Source organism: Mixophyes fleayi, chromosome 3 (assembly GCF_038048845.1).
Source record: "Mixophyes fleayi isolate aMixFle1 chromosome 3, aMixFle1.hap1, whole genome shotgun sequence".
In the NCBI taxonomy this organism is placed as follows: domain Eukaryota; kingdom Metazoa; phylum Chordata; class Amphibia; order Anura; family Limnodynastidae; genus Mixophyes; species Mixophyes fleayi.
The window spans coordinates 259,271,418-259,285,784 of NC_134404.1; the positions used below are offsets into that span (position 1 = coordinate 259,271,418).

Below are 14,367 nucleotides of genomic sequence, written 5' to 3' on the forward strand. Positions count from 1 at the left end.
ATTGCCACATGAACAATAGTATCTTTATTTATGAAGTTGTATTGTTACTCAAACCTTTGCCTATCAATCCCTTTTGCATATTACTGCATGTGCACGGGAAAGTCAACCAAAAAGATTGTGACTGTTACAGATTCAAACCTAATTGTAACAACTTTTTGCAATTTGAATTTTCTAAGTATATTAATAACCACTAAAAATGAAAAACAGTTACTTTAAATCAAATCCTCGTGTCACCAAATAACCCCTCTTTCCACACCTCCAGTTGCTGGAGAAATGGAAGGCTTCACAGAAAACAATGGTTACCAATGTCAGCCAATGCCAAGCTTCCGGTTTGTGAGAACATCTGCCCACTTCTACATATGCAACTGCCTACTGTATATATACGGAGGGCATGATCTTTATTCTCACGTTACACTGATAAGCACAAGAGTGGTACAGGTGTCAGCAAGTGATGTCACAGGGATTTCTTTGCGAGGGAGGATAAATGAATGGGAGACCAGAATCAAGATAGAAAGCTAATTAATTCAAGCAGAAATTAATCTCATAGTATTTGTTTTAGTAGTAACTATTGGATCCAACTTATAAATGCTAAAAACATTAGCGCTTTATCATGACTATAGAAGGTCTCTCTATAAAAAAAAGTAACAAAAAAAGTAAATATTGGGAAATACCGAAGAAAAAAAACGATGCCATTGCTTCAAGGCTTATAGCTAACTTTAGAAAAGTACATATATCTGCAATTGCTTTGTTTGACTTAAAAAAATATATAAATCTATGAAGCCAACACAGCACAAATATAATTAAGTTGCTATTAAGGAACAGACTAGCTGTGGTCATAAATGGGTTAAAACAGAAAGAGTAGGACACATCCAGCTGTCCATGGATAAGGAGTGTGGTATCTAGCTGATTCCCTAGCAGGGCTTTTCAGTAAAGTCCTACATTATGGCCAGAGCGGGCACTGGGGTTGACGGTAGCAAGTCACAAAGAAATTTGATTTAAAGTAAATCATACTATTTGTTTAGAGGCCCTTTCATTTTTTCAGTTTAAATGAATGCATTTTTTGTAATTGGAAGTAATTGTTTGCTCCGTTGGCTAATGGGTGAACCATCTTTGCACTAAAAATGCTTTTCATTTAATAAAATATGTGAAGAGTAAATTCCAACAATAGTTCTCATTCATTGTAATAGAAAAAGTAAATGAATTGATATAAAGGACAAATATGAGCAGCATATCCCACCCCTTGAATATTGGAATAGTGAGTGATCCATGCTGTTACTATGTAGACCACTTAAACTGCCGTAGGTGGAGTAGGCTATGGCATTGTTCCAATCAGTTAAATCCATTTGGATAGATAGCAATGAGTTATAATATGCCTGAAGTCTTTTGGTTGGAGGACAAATCCTTTAATTTTATGAAAATAAGATTGTTATGAAAAAGTGGGTGGAAAAACTCAAAAAAAAACTATAAACGATCCTTCATGTGAATAAAGAATGTGACCAAATTTAACCTTTATGTCAAACAAAATTTACTCTCCAGTTTATGTCCAGTTAAAAAAATCTAAAGACATATTTTTAAATCAATTTTTCCATAATCAGAAAGAAATATTTATAGAACATAGACATTTGTACAGGTAATTTTTTTAGCAAAAGTGTAACCCATAGCTATCAGATATTTGTTTTGATTTATCCAACTTGCACTAGACTGATGGAAACTAATATCTGATTGGTTGTTTTTGCTATTTGCATATCTTTATTAAATACAAATTAAAATTTTTATTTGTCAAGCAAAAGTACCAAAAATGAATAAAGTATAACTTTTTATTAGGAAACAAGACAGCAAAAAATCTAATTAGTTGTGATGTTTAAAGTTGCACTACCTTTTGGTAAAAGAAATTACAAAGTGCCCCTAACTCTAGGCAGAGCCTTAATGGCTGCTCTACAATGCAGTTTTTCCTAGGATTCTTCTGTTCCTCTTTGAGATTGAGGCTTGTGATTGGTCCTTGACTCCTCCTACTCACACACCTCTCTATCAGCAATTTAAACTGTTGGACAAAATTGATTAACTGGTTCGTATTACTGAACTGACAGCTGCATGTAGTAGTTACAGGGGCTCTGTCTTGGGGGACGGGCACCTTAGTCAAAACTTTTATGTAGGTGGCAGTGCAATTTCAAATTCAATAAGGAAGTTATTTGTTTTATGATATAAAATGAGACACGCTGGATATATACAAGATATAGTAATGAAAATGCTTAACACAAATTAAACTACAACTGAATTTGCAGCAAAAGAAGTTTTACATTTAATTTGTTTGATACATTTTTAAAGAATTACACAGAAACCTTTGCAATCCACTATTTATTTCTAGAACTGTAATGAAGCAAGTGATACATTTAGAACTTGTATGTGTCTTGAAATGCTCTTAATTTGGGCCATGTATTTGATATATGTATTCATGCAGGGAATTTATTATGCTACACATAAAAAAACAGAACACTGCATCTGAATATATGACACATATGCATGTCTTTCAAATCACTGGAGTTATCTTCATGTCTTAGCTCACTATGAAGTCTGTTCCGCTCAGATGAGTTCAAATTGCAACACACATGGCAGTCAAAAACAATTTAATGCTGTAAGCAATATATACCTCTGTTACTACACTATGACTATGATATACATAGATGTAAAAGGCCATGTGACAAAAAGCAATACTGAACTTGTTGGGATGACCAAGGCACAAGTGTTGAAAGTAATGTTTTTTGGTGTGATAAAATGGTAACTGCTGGATAGATAAATGATGTTTAAAAATTGCGATAACAACTTGGTATAAAAACCCCTAATGTATACAAATATTAAAAATGATTCCTTATTCAGTAAACATACTTACCTGCTACTTAATTGTTTTGGATCTAGAACCTTTTGCACAATAAGACTCAATCAAACTGCAAAATGATTTAAGTAGTGAAGCATTATCTATAAATAAACAAGCTTTTAGCATTTTGCACATCATTTTGATCTAAAAGGCTTCATAGCAAACCAAAAATAATCTTAAAATTGTTTTATATACAGTTTTAGTGTTAATCCACCATAAAAACAAGTGGAAATATTTAATAAATTAGATCATTTGAATATGTAGAGAATATTTGGTTGGGTGGGGGCATTACATATATATAGGGTATGTTTGGTAGGGAGGGTGCATTATTCTGTATAATGACTACATGGAAACGTTAATAAATACAAATGTTTTCCACACAGAACCTATATTATACCTGTAGTTTGTGTAAAGTTCAATATAGAAATAAATGCATATTTCTAATTATGTTCAATAGTGACACTGTTGCACCGATGCACTCTGAGGCCAGTTCTTCCCAATGGTCCCTCCTTTGAGGCTTAATAATGTCTTCAGGGATCCCCCAGAACTCATATCGGGGGTACCTCATTATAGGTATATTTGAGTGGAGAATTAATTTTAATTTATAATCTTTCACATCCCAAAGTGGACGCCTTATAATTGTGTAGAATATAATTGTACAAGACTATAAGACTTGTATATATAACATTGGAGTCAATACGGTTTCATTTTATTTGCGGTTTTGTATTATAAATGTAAGATTTATATTAACAGCGCTATTCGTGTAAAGTAGAATCTTCCTTTCCATCAGGGTTGAACCGATTGAAATGTATGCTAAAATCAGGATCAGATTCAACACCATCCAAGTCTGAGGATACTAATACAATATTTGGTCGACTGGTCCTGCTTTCCGTTTGACAACGGGTTGATATTGATGAAGTGACGTTGTGTACTGAGGAGCTTCGTTTGGGCTTTGGCTGGGCGGCAGGTAGAGAGCTGCCAAATCCCAATAAGTTCAGGGCATCAAGAGAGCCATCTGGGTCAATCATTGCATTGATAACTAGAAAACAAAAAAATATATATTTAAATGCTCAACTACCCAACAGTGTCAAAGTTAACATGTTTGTAGAATTATATTATGTTCTGACAATTTTCAGATTTAATTATCCATCAGCATAATTTTATACACTGTTAATTAACCATTATTGCTTTATTTATCACCATAAAATAAATGTTATTCTTATTAAAAAAAATACCACAGCAAAAGGAGCAAGTGTTTAGTTTTGGTGGTAAAACCCATCTTAACACAATGTATTAGTGAGGTGAATATGTGTTTCCTATTACACAAATTAACATGACTAAAAAAAACCTTACGAAAAATAGAAAGCTCCTTCAATTATAGTCTGCACACACTAATAATAAAGCCAATCTGAAATGTAAATCAAATCTCTCTCAAGCAAAATGAATCAAATAGACCAGTATTGTACATAAACTCATATTTAGGGATAAATGTATCAAGCTGAGAGTTTTCCAGCGGGTTTGAAAAGTGGAGATGTTGCCTATAGCAACCAATCAGATTCTAGCTGTCATTTTGTAGAAAGTACTAAATAAATGATAGCTAGAATATGATTGGTTTTTCAAACCCGCTGGAAAACTGTCAGCTTGATACATTTACCCCTTAGTGTTAAATCAACAAGCTAGTAAACAAACAACTGTTTGCCAATATTAATGGCTGATGGTAAATTTTGTTGAATTTAAAAAAAAAAATAGAATAACACATCAAATTGATTTGTCACAATATAATACATAAAAATAAAGTAGCACATGTACAACTTCAATTATTAACTAAATTCTTTCACCAAGAACCTAGTGGTCTATAATCATAACAAAAAGTATGGTAACATATGCTAGGAGTCTTCCAAACAAAATATGTGAACAAGAATGAATGACGTTGAAAGAAAATTATGATTCTGCAAGCATAACTGAGACTTGGATGGATAAAAATAAATGAAACTGGGAAAATAATGGAAGGATAGGAAAGTTATGATATTAATATAGAAAACCTGTGAAGCACCAATTGGTGTTTGCTATAAGATACTTAGCATAAATGACTGTACTGAAAATCAATTATTATTTACACATTAAAAGGGTAGCAAATAAAAATATGGTCCTTTTCATAGGTGATCTTAACTATTCAGATATAAATAGGCACAATGAAACTAGTGGTTCTGGCAAAGAAAGATGATTTTCATTAATTTTAATAGACAACTAACTTTTGCAAATGGAAGAAGAATCAACTAGAGGGGTAGCGTAGCTGGACTAGGTATTACCTAATAGAACTAATAGTATATGCAATGTCAAGTGAGGGGGCACTTAAGCAATAGTGATCAAAACATGGTAACTTTTGCTTTGGGTTTCAATAAAACATATTGTAAGGGACCTAGAAATACTATAAATTTTAAAAGCAACGTTTAATCTGTGCTTTTGGATGCTTCAGGGAACAGCCAATCAGGAGAACACTGCAATCTGTATTTTATGTTAACATAGTGATGCCCACATTACATTTTAACTTTTGGAAGTGATTATTCTTTTAGATACACACAAAGTGAATTAATTGCTTCTCTGTGAGGCCCTGTGATATGTTATAACACAGCTTCCTGCTTAGTAATGTCCTGTGACACTGATCTGTGGTGTCATAATAAGGAGCCTATTGTGTATGTTTCCATCTACTCAACAGACTGAATTAGTGACTGTAAAGAAAGCAGCAATTATTCAGATTAACCAGAACGTGGAATTTTGGTATATCTAGTCTGAGGAGCATTAAAAATAAATGCATATACTTGGGAGATTACATCAATGTTTTCCTTCTTAAATTTTTATGAACAGTTTACAAGAAAATTGTGTTTCGAGTTCTGTGCATATCATGTATGTTGTGTAAACTGAAATAGAAGGGTAGTGACAATGGTATGATTGGATATGTTTAGGATTTTTCATGTAATAAAAGAAAAAAACATATCAATTATTACATAATAAATGGCATTTATAGATTTAGATTAATCATATGTAAACCTAAATACCTTGTAATTGTTTCTCAATTCGTTTCAGCTCTTGCAATATTGATAATATTTCCTGGAAAGAAAAACAAGGTTACTACATTTGTAAAAAATCAAATTAATGAAGTCTTTATTAAGTGTTGTTAGCTTGAAATGTTTCAGACACTCCAAAGTACTTCAGGGGTAATCCTCAAGATAGGCAGTAAAGGTATCAATTGCATAGCTAAGACACCCTCTTTTACCATGTAAACACAGCATAATGCTCACCGGAAAATAGCCAATGGAAGCTCTATTGTAATAATATTATTCATATCATAAAATGATGAAGAAGGTTTTAGTGTTATCTTTGCTTTTAATGAACATCAATCTGAACCTTTTTCCTTCTCTGGAAGCTGTATTTTTCTTATCTGATGGCTTATTTGCTTTATCATCTAGCCTAGTGTTCATATTGTGGTTTACAAGTAATGTATATTTTGTTTTAAGCAGCTCATCATAGATTATTCTGTATATGATAATCATATTTATTTACTATAGAAAAGAAAAAATATTTTCGCATATTTTTCCCCCCATATAACTTACTGCACTCAATAATTGCTAATTAAAAACAAAGAAATTGGTTTTATTTCTGAGCACAACTGATTAATCCCTCTCTTATTCAAAAGTGATTAGGCAGGGTCTTTCACACCCATGGGCATTCATCATTACCATTCTCTACCGGCTGGTCCCAAGACGGAGAGAGACACTCTGCAGCCAAATATTGGCCAGTGAGTCTCAGTATAAGGTATGTAACTAATGCAGTGGACAACTCATTTACAGTAAGCCTACCACCATATAACATTTTCAGAATCAATAGTGGGTGTGAAAACCTGCCAGTTAGCTGAAATTGCTTTATGGCTATAGCACAAACTGTTGCAATTGAAAACCTGTATATTAAGTTGTAATGTAATGCAATGATCTCACTGGCAACCAGTCTAATAAATAGGAATTGATTGATTTAAAACGGTTTGCAACATTTGCTATGGATTCAATTGCTTAGTAGGTGAAATGTTACTTTCATCGCCTGATGTCAGTCATTATACACAGAGCACAAAGTCAGTGCTATGTACAGCTCAATGCAAAACCTTTCTGACAAAATCACATAAATCAACATTGACTAAGCGAAGGCTTTCCTCAAGACAAGTACATATACCATCTATGGATGTTAAATGGGTTTTCTTTCATGGAGATGGGGAGTGCCTAGGGTGGTGGAGCTTTCCTAAAATAAAGTTTGTGCAAGTGGAAAATGTCCTTCTTTCTCTAGATAATTATAAAAAGTAAATCTGTTGGGGCTTCGAAAAACTGGATTCCATGTTGCAGGTTCTTTGCTTTGCAAGACTGCCACGGAGACAGTAATTGGTAAATATAGGTAAAGTCCAAGGTACATAATATAATTGCAGTGTTAGTGTAAAAGAAAATACATTTAATGATACATTCTTTCAGAAATTGCTTCTGGCCAGAAACACAGTATCACAAACAACATCAACAGGTGTTAAAAACACAATTATTAATAATAATAATAATAATAATAATAATAATAATAATAATAACAATATTAATATGCAGATATTGGTAGGTCAAAATATTTACAAATAGGTGGTATGTTTCCCTATAATCCAAGTATTATTATTGATGAACACAGTCTGGTAGTAATATGAAGCAGTGATCTCCTCAGCTCCTATTTCCTGGGTGCTCCACCGGGCTGTTTTTACTTGTCACCCAGCTCTTGGAGCCCAACAGAGTCCTATTATAATAGAATAAACCTTTGTATCTCCTATTATAACAGAAACTATGGGCCTGATTCATTAGGGAAAGTACTTTTTTTTTTTTTACTTAAGTTTTCTCCTGGACAAAACCATGTTACAATGCAAGGGGTGCATATTAGTTTATTATTTTACACATAAGGAAAATACTGGCTTTTTTTTCTAGATCAATTTAAAATTTCAGTGTACAAATGAACTATCAATTATTAGCATGCTACATGAAAAAACAGACAGTATTTTCCTTATGTGCAAAATAATAAACTCATTGCACCCCTTGCATTGCAACAGGGTTTTGTATAGAACACTTAAGTAAGAAAACTTTTTGCTTAACTTTCCTAAATGAATCAGGCTCTATGTGAGCACTACAGTCAGCTCTGTGTGACCACTGACCATCAGTCTGACTGGTCCTGGCATGTGTGGGCAATAACATCCAACATTTGTCACTATTATTGCAAAGTATTACACTGCCCCCACCTGGCTACTTCTTAATGCCACCCGGCTGGCAAAATTTTCTGGGGAGAACACTGTGAAGATAACTATATGGGAAAAGTTAGGACTTTATAGGTAGGTTGTGAATTTCTGTCAGTCACTGTAACTCTCTGTGTACTCCAACGTGCACCCAAATCTTTGAGAGCAGTTCTTAGGTAGATGGTGGTATTCAGAAGTGTTTTCTTCAAGAAAAGAGTGTCTTCTAGGGTGTGGATGCATGGATTAAACATAAGAATAAGCAATAAAATAATGAACACGATTAAATGCAAATTTCTTGCATTAGGAAGAAAAAAACAAATAAGTGTTATTTGTAATTATAATGAAAGAAAAATTGTCACATACCACACATGAAGTTTTGAAAATAGGAATTTCACTCTCTGATCTTAGTTTCTTCTCAATCTCATCCCAATTGCGTTCTTTGTCTTTAAATAATATTCTGAAATTTAAATATAAAAACACATATATGCAAAGCTTAAGCACATTTTAAACAGACAAACAGCCAATGAAATGTATATGAAAGCCTTTTATAAAACAAGATAAGAAAAAAAAGATATTTAAAATAAAGTGTGATTTAATGAATACATTTCTTCTAAGACTTTTAGCGATACAATAAGATTTTTACTCACCGTAAAATCCATTTCTCTGACTCCATTTGGGAACACTGCGAGACATTGGGGTATAGTAGTGGGCTCAGGAGTCTTGTCACTTTAACTTGTTAAGTCTGTGCACTCCTCCTCTACTTAACCCCCCCTCTCAGAGAGATCCTTAGTTTTGAATAACCAAGAGTGAACGTAAAGGAGGTAATATAACCTGGACAGGTCTTAAATTATAAAGAACCATAACCAAAGTTTTCACACACAGAACTATATACAGAGCAAGGGAGGGTGCGCAGTGTCCTCCAATGGAGTCAGAGAAATGCATTTTACGGTGAGTAAAATTCTTATTTTCTCTTTCCTGCCCCTGGGGGACACTGCGAGACATTGGGGATATACCAAAGCTTCCTCAAGGGTGGGAATGCTCTGGACCAGCTGCACGCATAACCCTGCGACCAAAGCTTGCATCAGCCACCGCAAAGCCTTGAAGTCTGTAAAATTTAGAGAAAGTGTGCACGGAAGACCAAGTCGCCGCTCTACACAATTGCTCCGCAGACGCTCCGTGCCTGGCCGCCCAGGAGGCACCTACTGCCCTAGTAGAATGCGCCTTCAAATTTCCTGGAACGGACAGAGAAGCTGCAACGTAAGCTTCTCGAATTGTGGACTTGATCCACCTGGCAATTGACTGCTTTGAAGCAGGCCAACCCCTCTTGTTTGCGTCATATAAAACAAAAAGATCTCTGGTCTTTCTGACCTGAGATGTACGGTCTACATTAGCCTGTAGAGCTCGTACCACATCCAAGTACTGCATAGACCCTTCTGAAGAATCCTTTTTTGACTTGAACACAGGTACAACAATTTCCTGATTAAACCTGGAAACCACCTTAGGAACGAAAGATGGTTTAGTACGAAGGACCGCCATATCAGCGTGGAAAATAAGAAAAGGAGGGTCACAGCGAAGAGCTCCAGGCTCAGACACTCTGCGAGCAGAAGCTATCGCCAACAAAAACACTGTCTTCCACGTAAGATACCTTAAGTCTATTGACCCCACAGGTTCAAATGGAGGCTTAGAAAGAGCGCGAAGAACCAAATTGAGGTCCCAGGGCTCGACAGGATGGCAAAATGGAGGTTGCATATGTAACACCCCTTGCAAGAAAATCTTAATGTCAGAATAACTTGCAATCTTTTTCTGAAAGTTAACAGAAAGGGTCGATATCTGGCCTTTGAGAGAGCCCAGACGAAGACCCCTCTGAACCCCATCCTGTAAAAAATCCAACACACGAGAAAGCTTAAATCTAGAGGAATGGAATCTTTTAGACTCACACCACAAAAATATATGTCTTCCACACTCTATAATATATAGAGGACGAAGATTGCTTTCTGGCCTTAATCATGGTAGTTATAACCTCTTGAGAGAAACCCTTTGCTTTAAGTATTAGGGTTTCAGTAGCCAGGCCGTCAAAGCCAGCTGATCTAAACCCTGGAAAAGGAATGGACCCTGGACCAGAAGATCTGCCCGCATGGGAAGCCGGAATGGAGGAGCCCCTGCTAATAATAGCAGATCTGAGAACCACGCTCTGCGTGGCCAAAATGGAGCTATTAGAATAGCGGGAACATTCTCCCTCTTCAACTTCTTTAGAACCCGGGCAATCATAAGTATTGGAGGAAAAAGATACACCATCTGATATGGCCATGGAGCTGACATGGCATCTATTATTTCCGCCCCTGGGTCTCGAGCTCTTGCGCCGTAGCGTGGAACCTGATGGTTCAGCCTGGACGCCATCAGATCTATGTCCGGGCATCCCCAACGGTCCCCCAGAAGGGAGAAGATCTGACTGTTCAAAGCCCATTCGCCGGGATGAAGTAAGTGTCTGCTGAGGAAGTCTGCTTCCCAATTCTTCACCCCCGGAATGTAAATGGCTGAAATCTTGGGCACTTGATGCTCTGCCCAAGACAAAATGCGCCTGGTCTCTCGCATGGCAGCCGCACTGCGAGTGCCCCCCTGGTGGTTTATGTATGCCACCGTGGTGGCGTTGTCGGACTGAATTTGTAGTGGCTTTCCTCTTAGAAATTTCTGGGCTCCTATCAGAGTATTGTACACTGCTCTGAGTTCTAGTAAGTTTATTGGAAGAAGTGATTCTTGAGGGGACCAGAGACCCTGAAGCCTCAGAGTTCCTGTTACACCTCCCCATCCCAACAGACTTGCGTCTGTTGTGACTAGAGTCCAAGCCCAGGTCTGTAAGGATTGACCCTTTTCCAGATTGGTTTGGGACATCCACCAGACAAGAGACAGCCTTGTGGATCTGGACAGACGAATAATCTGCTTGTCTAAATTCTTCTGAGACCCTGACCACTTGAGCAAGATCTCTACCTGAAGTGGACGGGAATGAAACTGTGCAAAAGGGACTGCTTCGAAAACCGATACCATTGTCCCCAAGAGTTTCATGCAACTGAGGACTGAGACTCTCTTTTTCACTAGAATGACTCTGGTCCTTTTCCACAGGGCTAAGACTTTTTCCCTTGGAAGGTAAACTCTCAGAGACTGAGTATCGAAAAGCAAACCCAGGAAATGCATTTGTTGGGCTGGAACAAGAGATGACTTGGGTAGATTCAACACCCAGCCGTGACTCTGAAGAAACTGTATGACTGTCTGCACCTGGTGGGACAGAAGAACTGCCGATGGTGCCTTCAATAGAAGGTCGTCTAGATAAGGTATAATTGTTATACCCTTCTGGCGCAACAGACCTGCCATGATGGCCATAATCTTGGTAAAGACTCTGGGGGCAGTAGCCAGACCGAAAGGGAGAGCCCTGAACTGGAACTGTGCGTCTCCCACTGCAAACCGAAGGAGACTCTGATGTCCCTCCCATATCGGTACATGTAGGTAGGCATCCTTGATGTCTATGGACGCCAAGAACTCCCCCTTCTCCATCCCTGCTATTACAGAGCGAAGGGATTCCATACGGAATTTCTGAATAGTCAGATGTTTGTTTAATGACCGAAGATTCAGAATGGGCCGGAAGGACCCATCTGGCTTTGGTACTAGAAACAGGTTTGAGTAAAAACCTAGACCTCTTTCTAGAGGAGGCACCTGAACAACAACCTGCGCTGTTAGAAGTCTTTGAATAGCCTCCTGAAGCGCCACCCGTCTGAGGGGACAAGACGGGAGAGGGGTGATAAAAAATCTGTGATGGTGGGAGTGGGCAAGGTCTATCACATAGCCCCTGAATCCAGAGATCTGGCGTGAATATCCACCACTGATCTCTGAACTGAAGGAGACGAGCTCCTACTTGATGCTCCCCCTGAACAACCCCTTCATGCAGAGGGCTTATCTGCTGGGCGAGTAGAACCTCTTCTCGCCCCACCTCTACCTCCTCTGCCTCTGATAGCAGGAGCCCTAGGCGCTGAGTAATGCCCTCTATTAACGGTACCTCCCCCTCGGGAGAACTTCCTAAAGGAACGAAACCTTCCTTGACGGGACCTGTTGGGAGCAGTAGGGAGAGAAGTGTTCTTTCCCCCTGTGGTGTCCTGGATGACCCTCTTAAGCTCCGCCCCGAATAGGGTTAAGCCGTCAAAGGGCAGATTCTCTAAAGCCCTTTTAGAGTCTGCATCCACCGACCATGTCCGTAACCATAGGTTACGCCGAGCTGCTACAATAAGGGCAGATGCCTTAGCATTCACCGACACCGCATCCATAGCTGCGTTTGCCACATACTCTGAGGTCTCCAGTACCTGCTCTGCCATTTGTAAGAGCTCTGTACACGGAATATTATCTCTAAGCCCTTTAATCAAAGCTTCCATCTATAACTGCACGGCCTTGTTGGCCCAGGCCACAGCCATATTGGGTCTAAACATACTTCCCACAGCCGTGTATGCTGAGCGAAGAGCAGAATCACACTTTTTATCTGTGTAATCCTTGAGGGTTATCCGTTCTTGGACAAGAATAGCAGATGAAGAAGCTAAACGGGCCACCGGGGTATCCACCTTAGGAGATGATTCCCACTTTACCATGTCCTCAACTGGCAGAGGATAAAGGGATTTGAATTTTCCTGGCATCATAAATTGTTTACTTGGTCGCTGCCAAGCCTCAGAAATAATCTCCAACATCTCTGAAGAATGGGGGAATGTAGCCAACTGCGCCTTAGCTCTTTTAAATAGAGAGACACCCATGGGCGCTGAGGGCTCAGGATCAGCATACCCTAATGTATGCCTGGTTCCTAAAATTAAACCATCCACACTAGTGGAAACTGAGTCAGAGTCATAACGACATTCCCCTTCCGGGTTCAAATCTACCTCACCTTCCTCTGCCGAGGAGAGATCAGAATCCTGTACTACGTCCAGACCTGTGTCAACAACAGCTCTCTTACTCCTCTTGGAAACAGATAATAACCTGTCTTCCCTCTGGGATGACCCCCCATGTGATGTGGAAGCATAGTCCTCAGACTGACTGCCTATGCGTGTAAGTGGGATAGTGTTCTCACGTACCTCTGTCACGCGCAGCATAACTTATTACAATAAAAGGTAATTGATCTGATGTGGCGTTTCACTCAGTGTGCAGCCTGATATATGTAAAGGAGTGTCCACTATTCTCCTACAAATAAAGCATAGACATACATATAATAAACATATACTTAGCGCGCACCTTTTTCACATCTCACAGGTGATAGGGACTCCTATATTCCCTTCACTGGATGACCCTTATCTCTCTCCTCAATTAGAGTTCCTATAGTCTGAAAATCAGACTCATGGAAACATAAAATAAATGGAGAAATGATAGTGCAGATTGTTATAAATAAACATGTAAAAGTCCACAAAGTTCCCGGAAAAAGAATGTAGAATATAATCTTCAACCTCGTGATGGAAACGAAGGAATACCACCGTTATTCTTGTGACTTTAATGCACCATCTCCCCCAAAGGTATATGCTTACAAGATGTTGGCTTTAATAAAGCATCTCAAGTTATCCTTTCTGTATGCCGTTTTCAAGTTCCTCCACAGAGTAATAGCATGATGTACCAGATAAAAAGAAATAAAAACCAATCTGGTGCATTATCATAAAAACACCATTTAATATTATCTCCAAACAGAGACCTGTACATATAAAACATCAAGGATATCCCCAAATGGTAATGTGTGTACTCATACCAGATAGATTCAGGATATTCACATGGAAATAACTGTCGTCAGTCTTTCCACAGCTGAAGAGAAGGATTGCAGCCAAGGCGGTTCCACCACTGCAGGCGATGCAACCCGGACTGGGCTGTCACGCTCCTGAGCCTCCGCAGTACAAGCTGCGCAAAGGGCGTCTCGGTCAGTGTCCAACAGAAAGTTTTGTATTACATTTTGAACAGGTAAAATACATAACAGAAGGCCCAGAGCAACCCTTGCCTTTAGCTGTCCCCTTCTTAGCCATTGTCCTATTTCTTAAAATAATTATAAAAAGAAATATAGACAAAATGAGACTATAAAAAAATCTCTTGTGCTAGGAAGTCTCTTTAGAAAAAGAGCACCACTCCAAATAACAAAAAACAAAAAGTTATACAGAACTTTCTGTGAAAATTCCTATAACATGAAATAACTCAC

The 14,367-nt window shown here is 38.1% G+C and overlaps 1 protein-coding gene across 3 annotated transcripts in view; it reads right to left on the bottom strand.

Annotated features, from left to right (window-relative positions):
• Positions 1 to 2,339: 2,339 nt before the first annotated feature.
• Positions 2,340 to 14,367, bottom strand: part of CEP170 (centrosomal protein 170) — a 92,063-nt gene continuing 80,035 nt past the window's right edge. For all 3 annotated transcript variants that reach the window (XM_075203496.1, XM_075203497.1, XM_075203498.1), the window contains 3 exons: positions 8,535 to 8,628; positions 5,929 to 5,980; positions 2,340 to 3,911 (listed from right to left, as the gene is read on the bottom strand). In XM_075203496.1, the coding sequence (XP_075059597.1) occupies positions 3,628 to 3,911; positions 5,929 to 5,980; positions 8,535 to 8,628 (430 nt within the window). In that variant the 3' untranslated portion in view covers positions 2,340 to 3,627. The remainder of the gene's footprint in view (positions 3,912 to 5,928; positions 5,981 to 8,534; positions 8,629 to 14,367) is intronic.